At 45.9% G+C, this 24,589-nt stretch overlaps 1 protein-coding gene across 2 annotated transcripts in view; it reads left to right on the forward strand.

Moving 5' to 3' along the window:
- The window catches only part of LAMB3 (laminin subunit beta 3), a 318,725-nt gene that overhangs the window by 242,429 nt on the left and 51,707 nt on the right, over window positions 1-24,589 (forward strand). For both annotated transcript variants that reach the window (XM_085647191.1, XM_085647190.1), the window contains exons 14-18: window positions 6,033-6,402; window positions 9,294-9,454; window positions 10,608-10,813; window positions 11,667-11,870; window positions 24,223-24,367. In XM_085647191.1, coding sequence (XP_085503317.1) covers window positions 6,033-6,402; window positions 9,294-9,454; window positions 10,608-10,813; window positions 11,667-11,870; window positions 24,223-24,367 — 1,086 coding nt within the window. The remainder of the gene's footprint in view (window positions 1-6,032; window positions 6,403-9,293; window positions 9,455-10,607; window positions 10,814-11,666; window positions 11,871-24,222; window positions 24,368-24,589) is intronic.

Genomic DNA, 24,589 nt, shown 5'->3' on the forward strand with positions numbered 1-24,589 from the left:
AGGTTTTACTTTGAATCCTTTCTACCTGGGAGGTTTACGTTGTTCTCTCCGTTCGGCTGTATGCCGCCCTTCACATGTTATGGTTGGTGGGTGCGTTGTCCCTTGCTTCGCTTTGTCTGTTCGCCAATTATCGCTGTTGTTGTGTGTTACAAAGATGGTGGCGCCCAGCTAAAAGTTTCGGTTTCGCTCGGGCCGATTTGGAGCGTTGGGCGCACCTCCGATCTTTCCCTAGGCTTCGGTGCACCGTAATGACCCAGTTTATGATATTAGCCCTCTCCTACGTGTTAGACTTACTCCTCTCTACCCCGCCGTCTGTGCAAGTCTTAGGTTGTTGTTCGCCGTGAGTGTCACTTTGTTGTTGCTTCCCTAAAAGATGGCGGACCCCGTCAGCCAGTATCTGTTTGGAGTGTTAAGGCGCACCACCGATCTCCCCTAGGCTTCGGTGCTTAACTTTGTTTGTGCGTAGTTTATCTCTGTTGTAGTGCGTTACCAAGATGGCGATACAAAGATGGCAGCCCGCAGTCGGGAGTTCCGGTTTCGCTCGGGCCGATTTGGAGCGTTAGTCGTGTCTCCGATCTTTCCCTAGGCTTCGGTGTACCGTAATGACCCAGTTTATGATATTGGCCCTCTCCTCTTTGCTAGACTTACTCCTCTCTCCCCCTCCGTTTGTGCAAGTCTTAGGATGTTGTTCGCCGAGAGTGTCGCGTTGTTGTTGCTTCCCTAAAAGAGATGGCGGCCCCCATCAGCCAGTGACTGTTTCAGTTTCGGTTTCGCCTTTGCCCGTTAATTTTATCGCACCTCCGTTTGTCTCTGGCTTGGCGCTGTCAGATCCTCAATATCGCATGAAATTCCCACCAGTACTGACCTTGCGTGCGATTCTACGGGTTGGTTGCAGGGGAACACTGTGTGCGTGTTTGAAACTCTGTTTTCTGCCTTGGGGTAGTTCAGCTTGCGGCCACCATATTGGATCCTGTTCTCATCCCCTCTCTGATCCCGGGTCTCTCCCTCCCAGGTTGCTTGCCCAGTTGCTTTGCTCAGCCCAGTCGGCTCTCTGCTTGTTCCGACGTCCTCTGGTGTCACCGCCTTCCTGTTTCTCTCAGTGCATACAAGTTCTTTTGTGGAGCTCGCTCCCAGGGATTACGGAGCTATGGAGTCAAGCGTCTGCACCCATTGCTGTCTAAGCCACACCCCCATAACGACTGAATGCTCTAAAGAAGTCTTAAGGCAAAGAACATGAAGTGATTTGAATACTGTATGTTCAGGAGCTTGGATTGTGCAGACCGGATGGGGATGCTGCAGCACAGAACAATGACATAACTTTAGAAACCCATTAAATAAGTGGTGTGAATAAGGATACACTTGTGATGAATCAACCCTAAATCCACCTGGGACGAGCCCAAAAGTCATCAAGGTAGTTATGTAGTTGGCCAGTTTGCCTCTGGCTGACATGCTGGTTGTAAATAAAACAAAAATGTTAGTATTTAAAAACATAAAATAAACAAAAAAAAAATACAACTGCCTAGAAGTAATTTAGTATGCAGAGCAAAACTATTCAGGCCTCATTTACAAGGCCCCTAACGGCACTTTTGCGCTGCTGGAGCGTCACATTTTTGACTCTCCGGTGGCCCAGTGTGCCACTGCATAGTTACAAGGCCATGTAAAGCCACTTTACGTGGCTTTTCATGGCCTTGGAAATATGTGCCCCTTTCACGCAGAACACTGCGTAAAAGGGGTGTTCCATGGGTCTTGCTGTGGGTGTTCACACACAACACCCATGGAAAATGAAGCATTACCAGATTTATGAGAAATTGTAAACCTGGGAATGCGTCAGAATCTAATGTCACCCCAGGAGTGGTGTTAGTAAGGCGCAACGAGGAGAAATGTTTTCATTTCTCCTAACTTGTTTTCATTTTCTATGTGTATTGTACATAGAAATAGGAAATCGCATGAATTGATTGATATTTTGCAGGAAGGTGTCCCATGTTGTTTTAATGAAAAGAACCCTCACTCACCCTAAGGTGACATGCTTCATCATTGGGTTCCCTCCTCACAGCAGGACCGCAAGGTACCTGTTGTGGGCTACAACTCCCCAGCCAGGGAGAAGCAGAGGTGTTTTCCTCCTGTGAGCCCTTTCCATTGTCCATTGTCCATCTCATTGGTAAAACTGTACATATGCAGCACTGTCATTCACCACCTCCTTCACTTTAGGACTGATATATGGTTATTACCGGATCTCTCTTAATCTGCTATTATGTTATCAGTGTTTGTATAGCGCACTGGACAAATGCATCCAGTCCTGGGCTAACACTTATCTGTTAGCTGAATTAGGTCAAATGAAGCAAATTAAGACTACACCCTCAGAATCCACTGATGGATTTAAATGAAAACCAAGAACTAGGAACATGGTGCAGAATGGACAGGTTGCAGACTGACTACTCTATGTCCACACTGCAGTTAGAATCCATAAACTGTGCCAAATGTAATTGTTTACAGCAAACAAACATTTGGTACTTGCAAGTAAACTTAATTTTGTTTTCCTTCTTCAAAACGTGTTTCCAATTGGCACACCATTCTGTGGCGTTGTAAAACAAATGTTTAATTTTTGATTTGTCTACTTACTTTTCAGCTGAGACTTTAGGAGTCCCTAGTAATACATCTATTTGTTGGGTAGTCAAGAGACTCTGAATGTTGAAATGCGTGACTTGTTGAGTCAAATCCATGCACAGAGGCTATATCACGTTTCCTGCATAAATGCTTTGTTATCCAAATTGGCTTTCTATCTTTCAAGTGCAAACAGTGAAAACTACAGCTTCATAATTAAACTACACAGAGGCTATATCTCTTTCATAGATCCTGACACTTGCATTGATTTCCCACTCAGCCAATTGCAAAGCTTGGACCTCCAGAGTTGCTTACTATTTATGCTCCAGCTTGACAGCACAGCTGTTGCCAGGCAATTATGTAAGAAATACCAGGAGAGGGGCTTTGGCCCCTCCCACATATTGGACGCCAGGAGCACATGTTCTGATTGGGCAGATGTTGTGTGCTCCAAAAAAAAGTGCTTGCTCTCCACACAGCTGTGATCATTTTGTTTAGTTATCCAGGTGCCTGAGTTTGAACTGTGAGAGGCATACACTTGCCATTTTAATGCTATTAAACTAAATAATTTATGAAATTTGCCATGGCAGCAGCACAGAAGGGGAGAAGGCACTCGTTAACATATATGGAGACAGCAGGAAGGCAGTCTTGGAAACATGGCCGAGCATGTTTTGTTTCATCCAATCTTGCATTTCCACCGGCAGGGATCAATTGATTGTTAGTCACCATAGAGTACACATGGAATCCAACATAGTAGACTTCAGTTGTCTGATCCAGGATACCATGTAGATGGAGAAAAGGCACAGACCTAAGGCACCCATCAAGCGTTAGGAAATGTTTTGTAAAGGACAGTGATGTGCTGAGCATATAGGTGATGCTATCATGATTCATGTGCTGCTTAGAAGTATCGAAGCACTAATGTGCGTTGATGGTCTCCATCTGTAGATTCCAAGGGTTCCTCCCTATTGTTCATTAGAGCAGTCTCTTCATTGGAGTGGAAGTCAGAGTGGGAATCACTGAGACTGTCATGGGCTGAAGGTGGGTGGTTAGTTACCTGGGAAACAGCATTGCTATAGACTAAGCAAATCAAGAGAGGCCTGAAATTGGGTAGAAAATAGTTGGGTCAGTCTTTTTAATGCGGATTGTTAATGTGATAATGGAAAGGGTCTGTTTTTGGCGGTATGGATGCGTTGGTGAAAAAAGTGGTGACATCTGTATCACACACTCAAGCTTCATGGCAAAATTGCTTTCCATCTGTGTGCCATCTGAGGTGTTATTGTCTCTGGGATCTGCCATTTGTGCTGTCTAACGAGCATTGCTTTGTGGGTGGAGGTAAGGTCGTTTGTTGTACTACTTCTGTTTGTCGTTACAAACCAAACAAATCAACTGAAAACATCTACGTTTGTCTATGTTTAAGCATGTATTACTCCTGGATATTCCTGAATAAGCATTGCCTAAGACACAACTATTTAGCACAAATGCTTTTCAAATCAAGGCCGCATATCCTGGTGTATTCCACATTAGTTGGTGGAAGGACAAGGCATGTATAAGGTTGAGCCCTCAGAAACTTGTTTCCCCGATACCTAAAGATAACATCCTGTGGTTTAGAAAATACGCTAAAACGTACATTTTCTGAGTGGGGTCTGCTGTCCTCTCACTCTGCGCTAAATAGCCATTATCATAGTGTTCGATCCTGCTCACCCAGCACTCATCCACAAGTCTACCACATGCCTTAGACCTGCTTTCCACCTCAAGAAGTTAATTCAAGGTGTTTCCATCTTCCTTCTAACTACAGACTTGCCCTTTCTTTAATGGTGATTGAGATCCATGACCCCCACAGCATCTTGATCAACTGGATTACCTCATTGACCATACTTTGATCTTTTGCATATCTCTAATCCTGCCATATGTTATGTGACTGCAATCCCCCATTGCCCCTGCGCTTAAAGATGGCATGTAGAATGGATGTAGCATTTTTCAAAAAGCACTAAAATACAAAAAATAAATACTCATGGAAAACGGTTTGGGATTAGACTCCAAGTGGTGGCAACATGCATGGCGTACATTCTCATTTACATTGGTCCGCTTCTGTAATAGGCCTCATCAAGGACATATATGGCTTACGCTCTGTGATGCATTTCAGTATATGCTCCTGCTGTAACTGGCTAGCTGATTTAATGGTCCATTAATGTTTTTATTGAACATAAGTTAAAGGTTGTTATACTGAAGGTCATTTTTTCCCCTCGAAATTGTGAAATGAGATTGACACAACATTGTCTCCGCCTCCTTAGCGTCACAGTTCCTCTGATATAAGGCCGTCTAACTATTTGGCTCCTTAACATCCTGGCATCTCATTTTGCTTCCCATGTCTTCTCATGGCCATTTGGTCTTTGTGAATTCTCGAATAGAGAAGGAGTCTGGGCAGGTGCCCTACCTAGCGACTGAGGTCAACTATGTTTAAATATATTGAGAAGGGTGTAGGAACCAGGATCTCTCCCATTAAAGTCTACCATTTTCATGTGGGAGGAACTACTTGAGAATAATGACTAGTGCTTCTGGGTCATGGGCCACAGGTGGGATGTAGGAAAATGGTTATCAAAGTCCTGTTTTTAATGTTAATTTATGTTAGTAAATGCAACCGTAATGTTTCCAATCGAATGTCTACACCCATTAAGCTCTTCACTTTGATTACAGCATGAGTATGTGCTTTTTATATCTTAAGCTCACCAAATGTATTATTCTGTAGCACCCCTTCATTTCTTTTCTTATATATCTGCCACTTCTCAGGTCGCCATCTGTACAACTAACGAGAACTGCAGCCACACAGCTCCCGTAATTCCTGTATTCTCTCTTAATTTGATCTTAGTTTTCTATCTCCATACCTCACTATCTCTGCAGACCCCCTACTTTATGGCTTCCTCACTCTCATGCTTCATGGCATTTGAACTTCACTGTGTGTTTTCCTCTCCAGCTCAAATCACCCTTTTAGCTATCTATACAATTCATACCTTGTGCATCTACCATGCTCTTGATTCATCACATTCTCAGCTTCTTGTGTCTCTAACTAGTTAGCTCTGCAAAACCCATTGTTGCCTATTACCAAATCCCCAACTTACATTTATGACAGGATATCTGTTGACGAGAACCCACACTCCAGCTCTGCCAATCAGCATCTCAGGTCTGCTCCATTGCCCTTCTTGAGAGCATCCAACTCCTCGTACACCTACTTCCATGCCCTGCCAGTTTCCCTTCACCCCACCCTTGTTGCCCCCAAAACGTTTGCCTTCTTTACACATATTCCCCTCACCCCCATTGAAAAATTGTTAGTTCATGATAGAACATACATGCGCTAGAATATTTGTTTGATTTTTTTACTGATGACATTCATACACGTTCACTCTTTAACCATTTGCCCTTTCTATCCCCACGAACAGCCTGCACCTGCAACTTCATGGGCACAATTGATGGGGGGTGCGATAAGGCCACTGGTCGATGCATTTGCCGCCCTGGCTTTGCTGGATCCCGTTGTGATGAGTGCCAACGCGGTTACTGTGACAAGCACCCAACTTGTGAGGCCTGCCATCCTTGCTTCCATTTTTATGACCGCGATATCCAAGGCTTTGGGGTGCAGCTATCTGCCCTACGGAATGCCAGCCAGAAGCTGGACGGGATGGCAGATAACAGCTTGGGTCCAAAGATCCAGCAGGCAGAGGCGAGTCTACAGCCCATTCAGAGGATCCTCAGCAACCCCCTGTTATCGAACAAAGAACTGATGCAAGTGAAGAACACGTTTTCTACAATGAGGTACAGTGCCCCTGCTGCTCAACTTGAACATTGTCCACTCCTTATCCAGTGTTTGCTCAACTGCGCCCCCTCTCCCACATTATGAACCCTGCAGTGTCTTCTGAGAGGTAAAGCAGGTTGCTAAAGGATGAGGTAATCTAGAGCCTAATATATGAACACGTTTTCTGGTTGCAAAGTCTGGGAGTCTCAACACCACAAGCACAAAACAGTGTGAGAAGTGTATTAAAGAAACATTGCACGTCAGGAATGATTTTACGATTCCCAGAGTGCCTTTTGTGACCCACATCAATGCTTAAGGAGTATAATGTCCTTCCCTATGCTTCAAGTCAGTATGCAATGAATCAATGGTTTGCTACCACAATTATAGTCACAAACTACTGATCAGTTACTGAAACCCAAAAGGGGATGGTAATAAAGTTAGTGGTGCAGCTTCCACTTTGCGATCCCGTGTGCTAGCATTGAGGGAATACAAAGTTGTCCAGGGGACTGCTGCATGCTCTTCCCAGGTCAACTTACGGAGAGGGGTGACTTTCAAGTAAAATATTGACATTCAGTGAATGCGAATTCAGAGATCAACATCTTCTGTCCTTCGCAGACTTCTCTCTCTGCATTCACAGCGGTTTTGCAGAAACGTTCCTGCCACTTGCATGCGCAGGAGAGACTTGCATCTAAGGAGATGGCGGGACCTTCTAAGAATGGGCATTTCCTGTGCAACTGATTAGTTCATTAGTCCAGCGTAAAGCGAAGACCGGGTCGCAAACCAGTGAGCAAAAACACCGATGGGACTGCGAGCTGGTGTCAGTGCACCAGGCATGCTGTGGGCTGAGGGATGACTGCTGAGATCTGTGTACAATTCATTTACCTCAAGTAGAAAGCCTGGAGTCTGATTCAGTCTAATATACCCCTGAGTAGGATAAAATGAATACTTTCAAGAGAGGCTTTAGAATTTACAGGGCGGTAATACTGACAAACTGCAACAGCAAATGCTATATATAATCCTTAAAACTTAAGGTCATTGATGGATGACTGCAGAACACATCAGGACTAATGTTTGGGATAAATGCTGTTTAATACATACCTCATGTGTTGCCCCATCAGTGGCAAATATGGGAATAAGGACACTATTCTTTAGATGAAAGTTTGGAAAACTCTTTGTCCAACAATAGCTATTCACAAAACAATCCAACTCACTCACAGTGACCAACTTTGAGCTTTTTGTATGTTGGTTAAATCAGCTGCTGAGCCTTTCTCTTCTAGACCGTCATTTCAGAAATGATCAGTGTTGATAGTGACAAAAAATCATTGCAATCTGCTTGAAATCTGGTGGCCCACATGAACTATAGTCTCAAAGAACCACATTTGTAGACATATACATCATAGAATGTGGATGAGTCCCTTAATATGTTGAGAGACATCACCAGTAGAAATCATGCTCCTAGAGCAAAACTCTGTCTTATAGGTAAACAGAAGATAATTACTTTTAGCACTAAAGGCTTTATTTCGTGGGGCTAGACAGATGCCAAAAGTAGGCAGACGTCCAGATGTCCTGTTCATTGTATTTAGAGTGCTATTGACATCAGTGCACTCTTACTATGGTAGTGAAGACTGTTTGGTGGATGTCCTGCATCCTCCCAACTCTTGACAAGGCCCTGGGTCACTTATTCTATGTTTGGTAAGATTTGGGTGGAAACATGTTGCCATCTGTATTAGGAAAACTGGGTGTTTGGTAAAACCCACACCGTTGGACACTTCCAGGGCATATTTTGTCTGTGAAAACCAGATAGACTCTATCTAAGAACTAGCATTAGCAAAGCCAGTATGTGTCATCTATACAAGAACTATTGGCTTTGCCATCTTGTTTTAGCCCTGTTATACAGCATCATGGCTGCCGTTCAGCATGGCTTAAAGTTTGGGGTGTAGAGGAGAGTGGCATGGAGTGGAGTGGCGTAGAGTGGATTGGTGTATACTAGAGTGTCGTAGAGTGGAGTGGAGTAGAGTGGCATAGAGTGTCACAGTGGAGGGTCACAAAGTGGAGTGTCATAGAGTAGAGTGTAATAGAGTGGAGTGTTGTAGACTAGAGTGCAGTGGAGTGGTGTAGAGTAGAGTGCACAGAGTGGAGGGTCATAGAATGGAGGGTTATAGAGTGGGTGGCGTAGAGTGAAGGGGGTGTAGATTGGAGTTGAGGGGCTTGGATTGTTGTGGCATAGAGTGATGAAGAGTGTTGTCGAGTGGGGTGTCACAGAGTGGAGTAATGGGGCATAGAGTATTGTGGCACAGAGGGGAGTAGAGTGTCGTAAGGTGGAGTGGCATACAGTGGAGTGGAGTGGTGAAGAGTGTTGAGGAGCAGCGTGATTACCAGGGTGGTTTTACTGCATCAGAATAGACATGGGACAGCTGACCCAGAGTTCAAGGACTTTCATGATTATTCCCAAAAGCTAACAGGCTAGCCTATGCCTCATAGATTGTTATCACTGATGTCTATTTGTAGGAAGGTCTACACTGGTGGTACATAACTTTTCTTTGGTACAGAGCAGTGTATAAACAACATTAGCAATTACTACTGAAAATTGAATTTTTTGCAGTGGTTGGTTAGTATAAATATATTTTTTATCTCCAATCACTTAGTGAAGTTATCATTTTTACAAAGATGAATTGGGGCAGATGTCATGGCAGACTTGCCCTTAACTGGTGCATATTTATGTAATCTAGCATTGTCTGTAGAGTGGTCTCCTTGTGAGTCAGGTCATATGCTGCTTTAACACTCAAACTGGTTGTGTATAATGCTGCTGCTCGCACCAGTTTGCTTTGAGGACAGTCTCTGATATTGTAAGTGTACACCGATGCATTCCTGCTCTATAACTGACTTGAATACGTCTATCGTTTTATATCAGGGTTGCTGCTCAAAAGGTAAACCCTGATTTACCACACATGGAAGATGCGTCTACTCTCTCGTCTGACATGAAAACGATTAACAGCCTCCTTCTCACTGTGAGCGGCGAGTACCTGAGTAAGAAGATGCAGTACGATAGCACTGGCAATGGCGGCACTTCAGGTATAGTCTGTATTCTCTTCTCATTGCGTCCCCTACAGCGTCACTTTCTGTCCGGCACCTTTTGGGGACCGGCCGATAAGGTATGCTTTATGCAGGGTTGATTTGCATCATGGATCACCAGGTGGCAGGTCGACTCTCAGAGCCAAGTGGAATTTATTCTGCTTTATTTACATATTGTCATAGTTAGGGAACAGGATCGTCATAGAAACGTCTAGAGCCATTCAGGTAGGCTCTTTATTACACTTTAGGCCTTTAGGCGACAGCAGCAGCAGGTAGGTCCTTTCAAGGTTCCATCCTCTCTCCAACTGTCTCTGACCACACACCAACATTCCATTCCATTATTTACTCATCAGCATTGCAGGCATCAGCTCAAACATACGGGGAATGGGAACACAACCTAATACACACATTTAGTGCCTATGTTTTTTTCTGAGAACTAATATCGCTACATGTGTAGTGAGTGTGACCATATATCCTGGTGATATAAGAAATTATGAAATATATTTGTTTCCGCACTCAGAGAACAGGATTGCCCTCGTATAACTTTATGTCTGCATAGAGCTCCCACACTGAACAAAATTTACCATGTAGCACAAGCAAAAAAAGCGATATAACACGATTCTCCACTTCATTAATACACTGAAATCTTGTTAACTGTGCAGTAAAGAGTGGAGTTGTAGAGGGCCAGTAATTCTGCAATCTCCTTATCAGCACATTACCTGCCTCTAGCACAGGGTAATTGCTAGCATCCCCGGACAACCTGTAGGGGCAGTCTACTTATTCACTGTGAGCATTGTACAACAACAAATAAACTACATTGTTGATATTTATCATGCGTTCTTGTGATAACTTATCCAGAAGTTGCAATTGTTGAGTTAGTGATTCAGAATGCCTTCCTTTGCCTTACTCAAGGGGATTCAATAGGAAAATTAATCCGAAAAGTTCTGTTTTCTGCAATTGACACTAATGACTTGACTGAAGAAAGTATTTTTCATAATAATCTCATGTATGCAGTTACTAAGGAACACAAAAAACTTTTCTGTTGACGACTTAGTGATTAACAAATGTGTTCCTGCTGTGCTTGAACTCAGCGTCTCCATAAAGTGTGAGTCATAAGCTGATCATGCCGTGTCTGCTCCATTTCCCCTGAAAGGAGTTTGCAAAACGATAACCTCCGCACACCGAACCTCCACGGATGCCGTGCAGCGCGTGGCGGAGTCCACCAGGATGGTCTCCCAGTCGCAGGAGAGCAGGAGCAGCGCAGCACAGCTGGAGATTGAGATCAAAGGCGAGAGGTCCAGACTGCAAGCGCTGCAGGAGGAGATGTCCTACCCAGACCTGACACCCACCATGAACCTGGTAAGATACTATTAAAAGTAAACAGCAGTCTTTGGGAAGTGATGTTGGCCATGGTCCCGGAATAGGCCAAAACACCGGATCAGACCGCTAATTCAGCATAGGTCACAGCATTGAGCGCCATCTCTCTTTGCAATGGAGGTGACATAAAGGTGGGCGACTACAAGCAAAGGAGGTCAGAGACATCACAGCAACTTGAGGCAGCAGTGCAACAGTCATCATCTTAATTGTGCTTGTTATTTACTACGTTATTTACATTTGATTCTCAAGATTCTCAATAATATTTAATTCTGTTGTAGACACAGTATTTGTGTGTACTACTCCAGTTTTAACTTGCATGCAATCCCACTCCAAATCTGTTGTCATTTATATTGTGATACCAGAACTATCGAAGATTTTAGATTTTAAGGGCAGCATTGATTTATCTTTAGTAAGTTGAAGCTCTGACAATCATTTGTGTATTTTAGGAATGGTTTATTAATTTACTCTCTGATTGGATGCCGTCTTGGGATTGGGTTTGGCCCATGTGTGTCTTCACCAACATGTGTAGCTCAGAACATGGTGACTTTGCAACTCACAATGTCTAGCAGTGTCATACATGGGCTAATACATGTTCACCTGGCTGGGCCGGTGCTACCTTAAGGCCACTGTAAACAGCTGTCTTATGGCACAACCACAAATAGTCACAAGAGGTCCCCAGATTGCTAGGGATAGGGAGTACCAAATGGATTAATGTAACTTTTTATGATTCTCCAAACCCTTTGATAGACAGACTGATGAGCTATACTAGGTGCATTATTTTTTATCTTTACCTTTTAAAGTATGGTCATGTACATTGCACTTTTATCTATTATAGATCTGTGGTGATGCACGCTCAGCTCCCTGCACACCTCAAGAGTGCGGGGGGAGTGTTTGCCCAGCAGAAAGCAGCACTGAATGTGTGTTGGGGGCCAGCTGCAGAGGAGTGATTCCACTATCGAGAAGTGCAGCCCAAACAGCCAAAAAAACAGCTGGTGAGATCCAGGCCCTTAATGCCCAGCTTCAGCAAACTACTGAAATGGTAAGTATGCTTCCGGCATTTATGGAACAATTATTCAAAGTATTTCAGCAAAAATGACAGTGTTTAAGACAACGGCTGGTTGTAGAAGCGGCCTCTCCATTAGGGCGGGGGAGCGCCGCCCGCCCTGCCTCCACCCTCAGATAAAACGATAATAAAATGGGTTTTAAACCTGAGACGTAACAAGATGGCGGCGGATGGTGCCTGACTGGGACGGTCAGCCACTGGACACCGGGCAGCTTGCGGAGTAGTGCTGGGTGCTCCAATCCATTGTTGGCGTTGACTCCACGGAACATTCGTAGCAGCAGGCAACTGGAGTATAGCCGGATACTGTCGAACCGGGAGTGCGCCCGATGAAACACTGTTTTCTTTGAGCTGCGGCATGGCATTGGGACACTAATGAGGGGTCGATTGACGGGTAGGTCTGCGGGGCTGCATAGCTGGTTGTTTGCAGGGATCCAGGCAGCCAACTGTTGCTGTGGTGGGGCGGCAGAGACGCGGCCACAATAGAAAAGGCTGAAGTCCCCGGAAGTATACACTGCAGGGACTGCGGAAGAAAACACAGGCAAGGACAGAGACACCGGCACCGGTGAGGCGTATACCGGAGGGATTGCACTGCAGACTCCCTTGAGGTGGAGGAACAGGGGGCACTTCATACAGCGACTTCATCATGACAAGAACTCAAAATTGAATTCCCTACCAGGAGATGTGAGGGGCCAACTAGCGGGGTGTACACAGTCAGAAGAGCTGGATTGCGACAGCAATGGCCTATATGCACACAACCATAGATTCCCATTGACAACCCATAGGCTTTCCCTGCCTTGGCCTGGATCGGGGGTACGAGAGTGCGTGAAGATACAAGCTGAGGTGAGCGGTAACCCCCCCACCCACCTCAGAGCTGGGAGCGAAAGCCAGTCTGTGGGCGTAGAGACTGCTGAGAGCGCTGTAAGAGTTGCGGCAGAGGTGGACGGAGAACACAAGGAGTCCTGGCTGCCTGGAGCGCATCACCGCTCATAAAGGGTTAGACCCTTCGCCATCCCCCGAGAACATCTCTGGGTGCCCCCGACCCCCGGATGCCCTCTCGACACTCACCCCCTCCATACTCCCAGCCAGCTCTGGGAACAGCGCGCTGCCTGGCATCAGCCACCCTTCTCCCTGCTCTGAGTCCATGGCACGGCGATTATCGAGCGGCGGAGCAACGCGACTCGCAAAATGGCGGCGGTGCCTGTTTGTACCAAACTCAGCAGCCGCCGACGCCCTTAACCTGCGGCGCTGTACTCCTCTGAAGATTCGGCATAGCGGGGGAGGGCCAAGAGCCGCGACGGAGGAGACCGGAGGTATAAGCTGCGGAACGACTGCGCTAGTGAATACGCCCGCCAGGGCCATCACGGACTCTGACGGTAGGAGATCTCCGCTCACTGACACAAGCGACTCCTATACATAGTGGAGACAGCCTGGGGGGTAAAATATTTATAAATGAAGACTGAGAGCTCGGGTGGCTGAGATGTGAAGCGGGGGCGCCCAGACACAGCTTGCCTGACTTCAACATGGCACCCACCGCTAATAATTAAAGTAGCATGCAGGAGTGGAGATCAGGCGGCCAACTAGAGCCAAATTTCGGGGGGGGCTAAAAAAGATTTCAGGGGGGGGGCTAAGTCTTCCAGCCATAGGCAGAGTGGCTGTAAGAAGGGGTGAAAACATAACAAAAGCCTCATTAACGAGTAAATGGTCTTTTAAAGACCTGTGAAGTACTCGGGTGCGGCTGCAATTAGACGGACGCCAGCCCGCAAGGCTGTCTCAGCCGGGCTGACACACATGACGGTGGGGCTGAAGCTCGGTGAGCCCAATAGGTGTTGCGCGCCTGGTGGTGATAGCTATCCCACTGGGAAACTGCCCCTAGGAGCGACCAACGGAGCTTGCAGACGGCAAGCAGTAGATCAGATGTCATTGGCCCTAACAAAATAGAGTGGTGCTAGTCTGATGAAGTGGACAAGAGCTGACCCAGTGCTACAGTGCTGGTGAGGAGCACACACATTGTCCTTTTGGAGGGGAAAGTGCGAGCCCAGGGAAATATTGGAGCGCTGCGCAGGAGGGAACAGCATCTGGGAGACTCCACAAATAAGGGGTGAAGGATCTTCCATCCACAGAGGGAAGAGATGAGGGGGCTGCACGCTCTGACGCGGCATGGGCTGCAAAGACATAAAGCAACTGCCAATAACTCCAACAACACCTCTCGGGAATGTGTTCTAACCCATCCTCTGAGGTTTCCCAGCGACGCCCTTAATCGGAGGTGACATCCATAAGTGCCTTCATCAATCTCTATGGTGCAAGTGTTGCACAAGCCTCTACATAGTGTCCCACTCAAACCAGTCCGAGTGCTGGTGTTACGCAATAAACCTTACGTAGGATTATTCAAAACCAACGGTGGATACAAGCCAGGCAAAGTTCAGGAGCTTTGAAAACGGCAAGCCACACTTCTTCACAAATCCAAAAGAACTCACAAATCATTTGAAGGAATCCGCAGTACAAGAAATGCAACCTCCTGCAGGGGCCTCTAATAAACGGAAGACTTTAACTATTCATGACCACCCTATACTTTTCTGTCCCTACTGGTTGATGTCGCCTATCTTCAAAATGGCACCGGTCAGGCGATTTCAGGTTGACGTCATGTGTGGCCCACAAAAGGTGAGCAGAGGGGCCGACTGGACATCAGCCATTGTTTTCCTCCTCATCTTGTTTTTCATTGCTTATTGAATGGTTGGGCCCCGGAGGTTTGGGATCGCCATCGGCGTAAATCCTGAGTAAACCCTGTAATTCAAGCCTATCAAACCAAGCTACTTGCTTCATATTGCTAAATATGATATAATATTATAATATTAACATAATATAATTGCTCCCCCACAGACTATTGTTTTTGGATTTTATCTTTTGCTTTTTGAGGTTTGTTTGTTTACCTATTTAATTTGCTCCAATTCTACGATGTAATCTGTTTTGCTACCTAATCTGCTCTTGACTTTTAATTCCTCCCTTGGTTATCCTACACCCATATTTTATTGTGTTTGTTTAACTATTTAATGTGATCCATATTTGCACTGGAATCTGCTTTTACTATCTTATTTGCGCCTGACTGTATTTCCTCGCCTATTTGCCCCCTTGCTTGATTCATCTTATCTACCGTGCTTGTTTTAACTTTTCTACCCTACTGAACATCAATGATGTAATTCTGTTTTGCTATCAAATCTGCTCCTGATTTTATTCCTCTCTTGCTTAACACTACCCCCTTATCTTGCCCAGGATTTTTCGACCCCACACTCTCCCAGCGCACCCCCTCTCCTCTCCTCCCCCATCTCCTTTAACTTCCTTCTCTTTTCTCTGTCTCCCTCTCACGCCCACCCAAAATGCCCTTTCACAGCACTGACCATCACCCTCAGGACCATACCCTCTCTAAACACGGCCCCAACTCCTGGACCATTCTCTACCCCCCAAATCTCTCCAAACACGCAAGGAAAATTTTCAAACATAAACTCCTCATCCGCAACCCTGAAACACTCATTGTCGATAACTACCTCAGCCTCACCACCCCCATTATTACCAACTACATCTTCTACTCCAAACGCCCTTCCAAATGGAAGAGCATCTTCCTCCAACACCTCCCTATCTCTAAATCAATCAATATCCCATATGGATTTAAAATATCCACCGCTCCCTCCCCAGCCTTTCAGGGTGATATTGATATCTCCATCTACAAAACAGGTAATATCCTTCTACAAGCCTCGCCTTCCCACCTCTCTATCTTTGAACACCACTTTCGCACTATGTCTCTCCTCCTTAACCATTCAGCGCCTAACACTCCTCCTCCCCAAACGAACAGAACCCCTCAAACTTCTTCCTCCCCCCTCCCCCCACTCTACCTCCACTCTCAACCTCCAAAAATTGACCTCACCATCTCCCTCCCTAGACCCCCCTATTGATAACCACTACCCCCATCCCCAATTACCTACTTCTCATCCCCCACTTATCTCTCTCTCTCCCCCTAACCCCCTTAACCCTTACTCCTCGGACCCCTCCTTGAATAACGGTAGCCCCAAACTCCTGTCACCTACTTATCACTCCCTTCCCATGACCCGCCCTCCCCCTGTCCCCCAAACCTCCCTCCCCCTGACCCAACCACTCACTTACTCCACCGTCTTTTCCCCGCAATCACCTATCACAACTCCTCACCCCCCTACCCCTACCAATCCCATACACTCTCTGCTCCTCCCCTTCCCCTCTACCCGCCCCCCTCAGGCTCTACCTACCCAACCCCCCAACCCCGCACCTCAACCCCCAATAAACACCCATCTCCCTCACACACCCTCACCCCAACCCTCAATAATCACACATCCCCATCACACCAATATATTCGTTTCTCACTCGCTTCATGCCCTTTTATCCTCTCTGACCACATCACCTGCAGATTTCTGCCCCCTGTTTAACCTAACCCTTCCAATCTCCCTTGACAAATCCGACAGCCATCACTCCATACCTACTACCCTATCTCCCCCTCACACAGTTGGCCTCCATCCGCAACTAATTACGACCATTCCCTATCCCCAGACCATTCTCCTCCCACCTCCCATGCCCCTTCATCACTTCCCTGTACCCGGACTACCCCAAGCCTACACAACACTGTACTCGTCCTACCTACTTTAACTTCTGAACCCCTCACTCCTCCCAGCCCCGTCACCGCTCACCCCACACCATCTACCACATCTCCCCCCTCTCACATTAGTCCACACTCTGCAAATAACTCAGACCACACACTCACGATACCTCCCCTCTCCTCAATTGCCCAGATCCTACACAACATTGAATGTGACCTATCTAATTTAACTACGGAATTTGCCCAGATCAGAAAATACTTCTTTGTCCACAGCACCAGAACCCGCCCTCACCATAAAACCACCATCCTCCCTCCCTCAAACATCCCCAATAACAAACACAACCTTTGCAGATCACTCCCTCTCCGATGCCGTAAGCATAGACCTCTCCGCACCTCGAACCATCTCTCCCCGTCCGACCTTGCCGACCCATGTAACTCCTACCTTACTAATCTGCCAACCACCAACCCTCCACTCCCTTATGCCCCCATCCCTGTTATCATAGGGACAAATAGAACCCCCTCCTCCCCCGCTTCCCCCAGACCACCACCTCAACTTTCGCTGATCCACTCTTGCCCACCCTCCATACCCAACCCCACACCACTGAAATGCATGCTAGTTAACTGTCGCTCCGCGGTCCTACACGCCACGGAAATCTCGGAAACCACCCTGAGTGAATCCATTTATATTGCATTCCTCACTGAAACCTGGCTAAATGACCACTCAACGAGCATACTTGACCTTCTCTCCCCCCCCGGGATACTCTATTCTTAGAAAAGACAGACCTAACAGAGTTAGGGGAGGGCTAGCCATTATCTTCAAAAAGGAACTTCAGATTTCCCTTATCACTAACCCAGGCTACTCCTCATGCGAAGAACTGTTAACTAAAAACTCCCTCCCAATTCGTCTACACAACACCTATTGCCCCCCGGGACCACCACAGCCCTTCATTGAGGATTTATCTGATCTACTGGTGCAATCAGCATTATCCAACTCAAAACATCTCTTTCTTGGGGATCTTAACCTCCATTGGAATGATACCAATGACCCCACCATCTTCCTCCTCACTACACTTCTTGAAATCAACAAACTCAAACAACTCTGCAAATCTCCAACTCACACTAAAGGATCCATACTTGACGTCATTCTGTCCAACGATGATCTGACTTCCGTTACCAATTTCATCCCCACTGACTGGTCCGACCATCACCTTATACTCTTCACCATTGCTACCTCAGCAAACCTCCCTGCCCCTAAAACTACCAGACCTAAGAAATTGACCAGAAACGTAAAAGGCATCCCCCCAGGAGTTCTAAAATCGAAACTCCAAGCTCAACTTCTTCTCATTCCCCCCTCCCAAAATGCGAATGAGCTCACTGAACTATTCAACAATACTGTTACAGATATTCTTGACCAACTAGCCCCGCCTAAACTCAAAAACCAAAGAAACACCCCCTCAAACTCTTGGTTTAATACAGAGATAAATAATGAGAGACGGGCACTCAGACTGTCGGAAAGAACCTGGAGACACCATCCCACACCCTCCCATCTTGCACTTCTCAGACATGCCAGATCCACTTACAAAAAACACATCCTCAAGGAAAAGGCATCCTTCTTCCGCACTCAACTTGACCGTGCCAAAAACAGACCCAGGGAACTCTTCAAAATCATCCGAAACCAAACTTCCCCCGCACCTCCAAATATGACAGCCTCATCAGACAGATGTGAAGAAATTGCCCACTTCTTCTCGGAAAAAATTGCCAAAATTGACCAATCCTTCCTTCCCACACAACTATCCTCCAACTCCCAATCCAACCCTGTCCTCACCTCTAATGCCTACTCCACATCCCCCCTTCCAGACGACACACTCTCTCCTCTGCCCTCTATCCTACCGCTCCCCAGCGAGCCTCCTCACCCGCCCATTTCCATACCACCCCACCACTCCACAGGCCTCTCACCTTCCACATCGCCAGTAACCAACTCCCCTAAATCTCAACTTAAGAACAATGCCTCCTTGCTCAACGTTCTCCCTGTCACTGAGCTAGAAGCTCTCAATATAATTGACCCTCCCACACAAAAGACCCAATACCCTCCAACCTTGTCCCTGCCCTTAAGCACATCATCACCCCATTCTGGACCAAAATCATCAACACCTCTTTCTCCACGGGCTGTGTCCCCTCCTCCCTTCAGCTTGGTCAAATCTCGCCCATAATCAAAAACCCCAATGCTGACCCCAATGACCTAAATAATCTCCGCCCCATCACTAACCTCCCCCTTCTCTCAAAGGTACTTGAAAAATGTGTCCTACTAAAACTAGACAAACACATAGAAAATTTCAACCTTCTCGACCCCTTTCAATCTGGCTTCAGAAAAGGCTGCAGCACCGAGACGGCAATGCTCAATGTCATAGATGACATCCATCAATCACTTGACAATGGCGAGACCTGCCTTCTTATCCTCCTTGATCTCTCCGCAGCCTTCGATACAGTCAACCATTCAGCCCTACTTAGTGTGCTTAGGACCCGTTTCGGCCTTAATGGCACCGCCTACAAATGGTTCATCTCTTATCTACAACACCGTACTCAGCAAATCAAAATTCAAAACTGTCTCTCTACCCCCACTCCTGTCTCCCTTGGAGTCCCCCAAGGATCTATTCTCTCTCCCTCCCTCTTTAACCTCTTTATGGAACCCCTCACCCTCATTCTTAACCAAGCAGGCATACATTACCACCTCTACGCCGATGACACCCAAATCTATTACAAGATTAAAACTCATGCTGACATCTTACACCTGAACAACACCCTTACCAAGATCCAAACCTGGTTCCATTCCAATCATCTCAAACTCAACCCTAACAAAACCGAAATCATTCTCTTCTCCCCCAAAAATACCCTCTACCCGTTCAATCATGGATCCCTGACCTCAATGCACTCAATTGCTCACTCACCCTGTCCAACTCCGTCAAATCTCTTGGCATCACTATCGACAAGACCCTAACCCTTAATGTTCACATCAAAAACTCTGCCAAAGGAGCCCTCTTCACTCTCCGTCACCTCAAGAAAATTAAACCATTCATACCCACCGATGATTTCAAACTCGTAGTTCAGTCGCTTGTTCTGTCACGTATTTATTATGGTAATGCCATCCTTAATGGAATCCCCAAAGTACACCTAGCTCCAATCAAAGCTGTGCTCAACCTTGCTGCCAGGCTCATCACAGACTGCAAACACTTCGATCATATATCCCCGGCTCTCAAATCTCTTAAATGGCTCCCTATCGAAGGCAGATCTGCCTACAAAACCGCCTGCATTACTCATATAGTCCTCCACCAAAACACTCCGCATTACCTCTCAAAGAAACTCCACACTGCGGGCTCCACTCGACCTCTGAGAAGCACCAACACCCTACTTCTAATCCCACCTCTGCATAAAAAGAAAGCTACACAATCTCGCTCCTTCTCTGGCAATGTCCCTATTATCTGGAATGCCCTCCCAAAAAACCTGCGCTGTTATCCCTCCTATTCTAGTTTAAAAAAAGACCTCAAAACCCACCTCCTCAATTATTATTGGGGTTCCTAACCTCTGTCCTACTCCTGATTTCTTATCTATCACACTATTTTTGTTCAGTAATTATATACCCTGTTCTCCTGTTTCACCATTTACCTAATTACTTAAATGTATAGCTCCTGCCCCTGTTTATTTATCTGGTTATGTATAATGCTCATGTTGTCTGTACTTTGTAAATTTTTGTTGCACTACCTTTAAAATGCTTTTATACCCTATGTGCCTTATACTATCCTTATCTTGTAAAGCGCTCCGATGCCTCTGGGTCTAGCCAGCGCTATATAAAACCTTCAAAATAAAATAAATAAATAAATAAATATTTTAATCCCCTGGACCCCCCCTCCCCAGGACTCTGATGAGTCTTGGGGAGGGTCCAGGGGAATGACACTGCTGGTGGGGGAGTGGTAGGGTACTCCCTTCACTGCATATGAGGGTTCGGCAGGCCATCTCCGGCTAGCCAAACCCTCATGCACAGTGAAGCTCTCTCCAGCCCCAGCTGCATTGCTGAGGCACAGGCTTCCAGTCTGCCTGGTAGCTCACGTTGCCAGCACTCAGGCCAATCCTGATGCTGCTTTCATGCAACGCCATGATTGCCCGCAGTGCAGTCTGGGAGCCTGTGGGGAAAAGTGCTTTAGGACTAATCCCCAATTACGCTGTGCCTTCACAGTACCAGCAACAGAATAAATGCGTCTTAAGCATGCATTCGTTCTGCACGCAAGTCCTTACAACAACTTGCTTTAAGGGGGCGCATTGGTGGAATGGTGTTGGAATTAAAGTCCATCACCTTCCCTGCTGTTGCGCAGATTGGAGTTGGAATAATAAATTAAACTAATCCCAAAGCCAGCACCCCCCTAAGGCAAGTCATTTTAGTGACTTGCGTGCAGAACGAATGCGTGCTAAAGATGCGTTCATACTAATGATTATGACAGCATTCCCAAGGCATGCATGAACAAATGCATTCGGAATACCGTCATACATTCAGCCTGTGCGCAGAAGAAGGAAGAGCGCAATGCTGTGGGCGATGGCGGCAGCATTCGGATACGTTTTTTTTTGTTTTCTTTTTTGTCACCTAACCCGCCTTCCCTCCCCACCTCCCTCTTCTGGCCTGCCTGACCACTTTGGCAGGGGATGAGGCGCTACCGAGTTGTAGTTTCAGACACGCAGCATGGTAGTGGTGTCGGAGGAGGGTGGATGAACGTGCGTTTGCCCACCTTACATTTGAATGTATGACAAATGCTCCTGATGGTCCGGAAGTATGTCAGGTCTGGGAAGTAGGGTAGATGTAATTGAAGGTGAAGGATGTGTAAGAGAATAGAGAGGGCATTCCATGCTACTGATTACTCAGTCACCAAATGCACAGTGGCAATGGGTTAGAAAATAAAGTACTGAAGGGTGGGGCTGAGTAGCCTACGTCCTGTGGAGAGTGGCTGTCTGTCTAAAAGAAAAAATATTTTTGGGCACCCAAAAGCATACAGTGCCACAGTAGAAAGGGAGCTAGTTTGTGTGTAAATGTGATGTTTGTGAAAGAGAAGAATGCTGTCGCTCACAGTGATGTTAGCCAATAGCTGAAGTAAGCTGAGACACTTCCCTAAGCTGTATGCTGTAGTGGGCAGAAGAAAGCTGTGAATGGCACAACAGACCGATGGATGAAGAGGACTGGCTGAAAGTCTCCTAAATATGTATATGATAGAATTAATTGTAGTAAAATCAAAAGATCTTGGCTAACGCCAGGCCTAAAAAGCAAAAGCAAACATGTATTTCAGTACATCATTAAGCCGAGAAGCTTCTGCACTTCTTCTCAGCAGACCACATTTTTCTCACTTTTAAACACTGAACATAGCACGTGTCCTTGCGGCATGGGAGGCACTACATTTCAGGGTGGAGGATCGTGGCGGGGAGCAGAGACAACCCACAGTACTAGTGCAACCCAAATTACCAGTGCCTTGTTACAGAAATCTGCAAGAATTCATGTCCCCATATATTTGAATAAACTCAAAAATCCACAAGGTTTAGATGTAAAATAATGACAAATAAACAATTCAAAATATTAACAGTTCACAAATTCTGGTACTGAGAAGACACTTGTGGGAAAACCTTATTCTGCATGGGACACTAAACCAGCAAGCTGGAACTACTGAAGGAAGATCACCCTAAAGTTCTGTACAACAGAGCAGATCTAAAATGGTGCATTGTTTACATTTCTCCAGTATCGCTTGTATAGTTCAGTAGATAACATTAGTTTAACACAAACTTTTCTAAATGTGATCAAAGTTTCCTTGTTATTTTTTCATTAGAGATGTTTCTGCCTCAGATGGGCATAAAGTGACCAAGAAATGAAAATACACCTACAAATTCCAAATTGCTTTTACAGTTTGCTTGATAAACATGATAATCTGCAATGTGTGTTCCAGAATTTCTGCAGGTCGCAACCTCTGTTTCTCTGACAGTGGGTTTACAAATTCAGATGAGATCACAAACTTTCGGTTCTCTCTGGGAGACTTCTGAGCAGCAGGGCCCAGATTTGTTTTACCCTGCAACAAAAAATACAACATTGAAACCTGGCTGACTCAATTCTCTGTCCCCTACATCCCCCAGATGAAAATTCTGAGTGGGCAAAATCCCCCACGCCTGCCCACAAACCCTCCCTCCTTGGTTGCCATGCCCATGCATGTTACACAGACATGGTGTCAGCAAGTGCCACCCTGTATACTAGAGGGGAATTGCAGTGAGCCATTTACATAGCGTCCATTGGCTGGACAAAAATGCCTGTGCTGATCTATATGCTGCATTATGGCATCGAATTGCCTTAGGCTCTGCCTCCAAACATGTTTGCACCAATGGCTTCTACAACAGTGATTTCCATCTCTAGAAGTGTGGCTTAGACACCCATTGTCCCCAGTAGCGGCTGCTACCGGACTAGGGTGGTGAGGCTGGGAGGGTGTGTGGGGGAAATTAAAAAGATCAAATAAAAAAAACTCTTACCTAGCTATGGTCGGTGTTGCCGCCGACTCTCTTCCGATCCTCTTCATCTTCTTGTCTTCTTCCTGTCTGGAGTCCGGCAGCAGGAAGCACCAGGGCTCCCAGGCTCCCCTAACCAATCACAATGCTGCAATGCAGCATTGTGATTGGTCTGAGCGCCATATTTCGGCGCTCAGACCAAGCTTGGGAGCCTGGGGCATGTTCTCCACCCGGGCTGTAATGCAGCCTGAATGGAGAACATGGCAAGTGCTCATGACTGTTTTGGGCTCCCCGAGAGGGACCGTCAAAATGTCAAGCACACTTGGAGTACCACCACACCTCCCCCTGCAGTGCTCCGGTGTCACGGGCCCAGCCCCGCCCCAAAGAAAATGATAATACTTTACGTTATCATGTTTTTTTCATTTTTCACTGCTTAGGGAGCAGGTGGTAACATTCCTCCGCCTCAGCGGACGAGCCGCCACTGATTGTCCCTAAAGACTTCAGTTGGACAGCAAAGCAGCAGATCAAGCTGCGTCTGTTTTTATTTTGTTTTTAATTTCATTAGATGAAAGTCTCTTACACCTGCACATTTTATGGATTTTAGATGTGCTTTTAGTGCCCCTATTATAAATTAATAAATGAAAAGTTATTACCCCAAATTTCTGAGTCTGCATCAAACGAGGTAAATGTATTGCCGCCCATTACTGTCAATGCTGTAGTATCTTAATGAGCTAGTGTTGCGGAGGTTCCACCGAGAGTCTGTGGGGGGAGCCACACTGAATTTAGGGGTTATTACTTTTACTGGTTTCTCAGAATTGGCAATAACATTTTCAAAAAACCTTGTTGTTTAACAAGCTATATTTTTACTATCACTTCAAGATTGTTTTTTTTGTTTACTTAAGAAAGTAATGTTTCATCTTCGAATCTGTAAGCTGAAAGCGTCCACAACATGATTTGTCATTTTATGGTTACCCTAAGTGAAAACATTTTCAGTAGCCTCAGCAGGAGAATTCCGTTTACAAATTTGTTCTCTTCTCTTCTGAAGGTTCAGTTCCAGCAAGAACAACTCGTGGCGTTTTATTGAATATAATTGATAATTATGGAATGTAATTGCAGATTAAATCAGTGTTGCTGTGCATGCATAATAGATATGTATGCACACCTATGTTTCATTAAATTAATTGCTCTCGACAGATCAGAGCAGCGGAACAGTCTGCAAAGGAGATTCAGAACAGCGCCCAGAAGCTGACGGAGCGCGTCACCGTCGCCAGAGCGCAGATGGAACGGGACATGAGACACAGTCGGCAGTTTATACAGCAAGTCAGAGACTTTCTCACAGGTACAGCACGGATCTGGGTGTTGTAGGGTTCTTTCTGGTACCGGAAGTTGCAGTTATTCTTTTCAATCAGCATCCTTCACAGCAAATTATTTTTAAAAAGCATATTGTATAATGTATCAATACTTGTGGCTGCTCTGCTTTCTGTTCTAGCACAGTGATTTGGAGTCATTTTTTTAAACTATTTCTTGATCGTATATATGCATTGTTTATATTTTATGCTAC

This window comes from Triturus cristatus, chromosome 3_2 (genome assembly GCF_964204655.1).
Source record: "Triturus cristatus chromosome 3_2, aTriCri1.1, whole genome shotgun sequence".
Taxonomy (NCBI): Eukaryota; Metazoa; Chordata; class Amphibia; order Caudata; family Salamandridae; genus Triturus; species Triturus cristatus.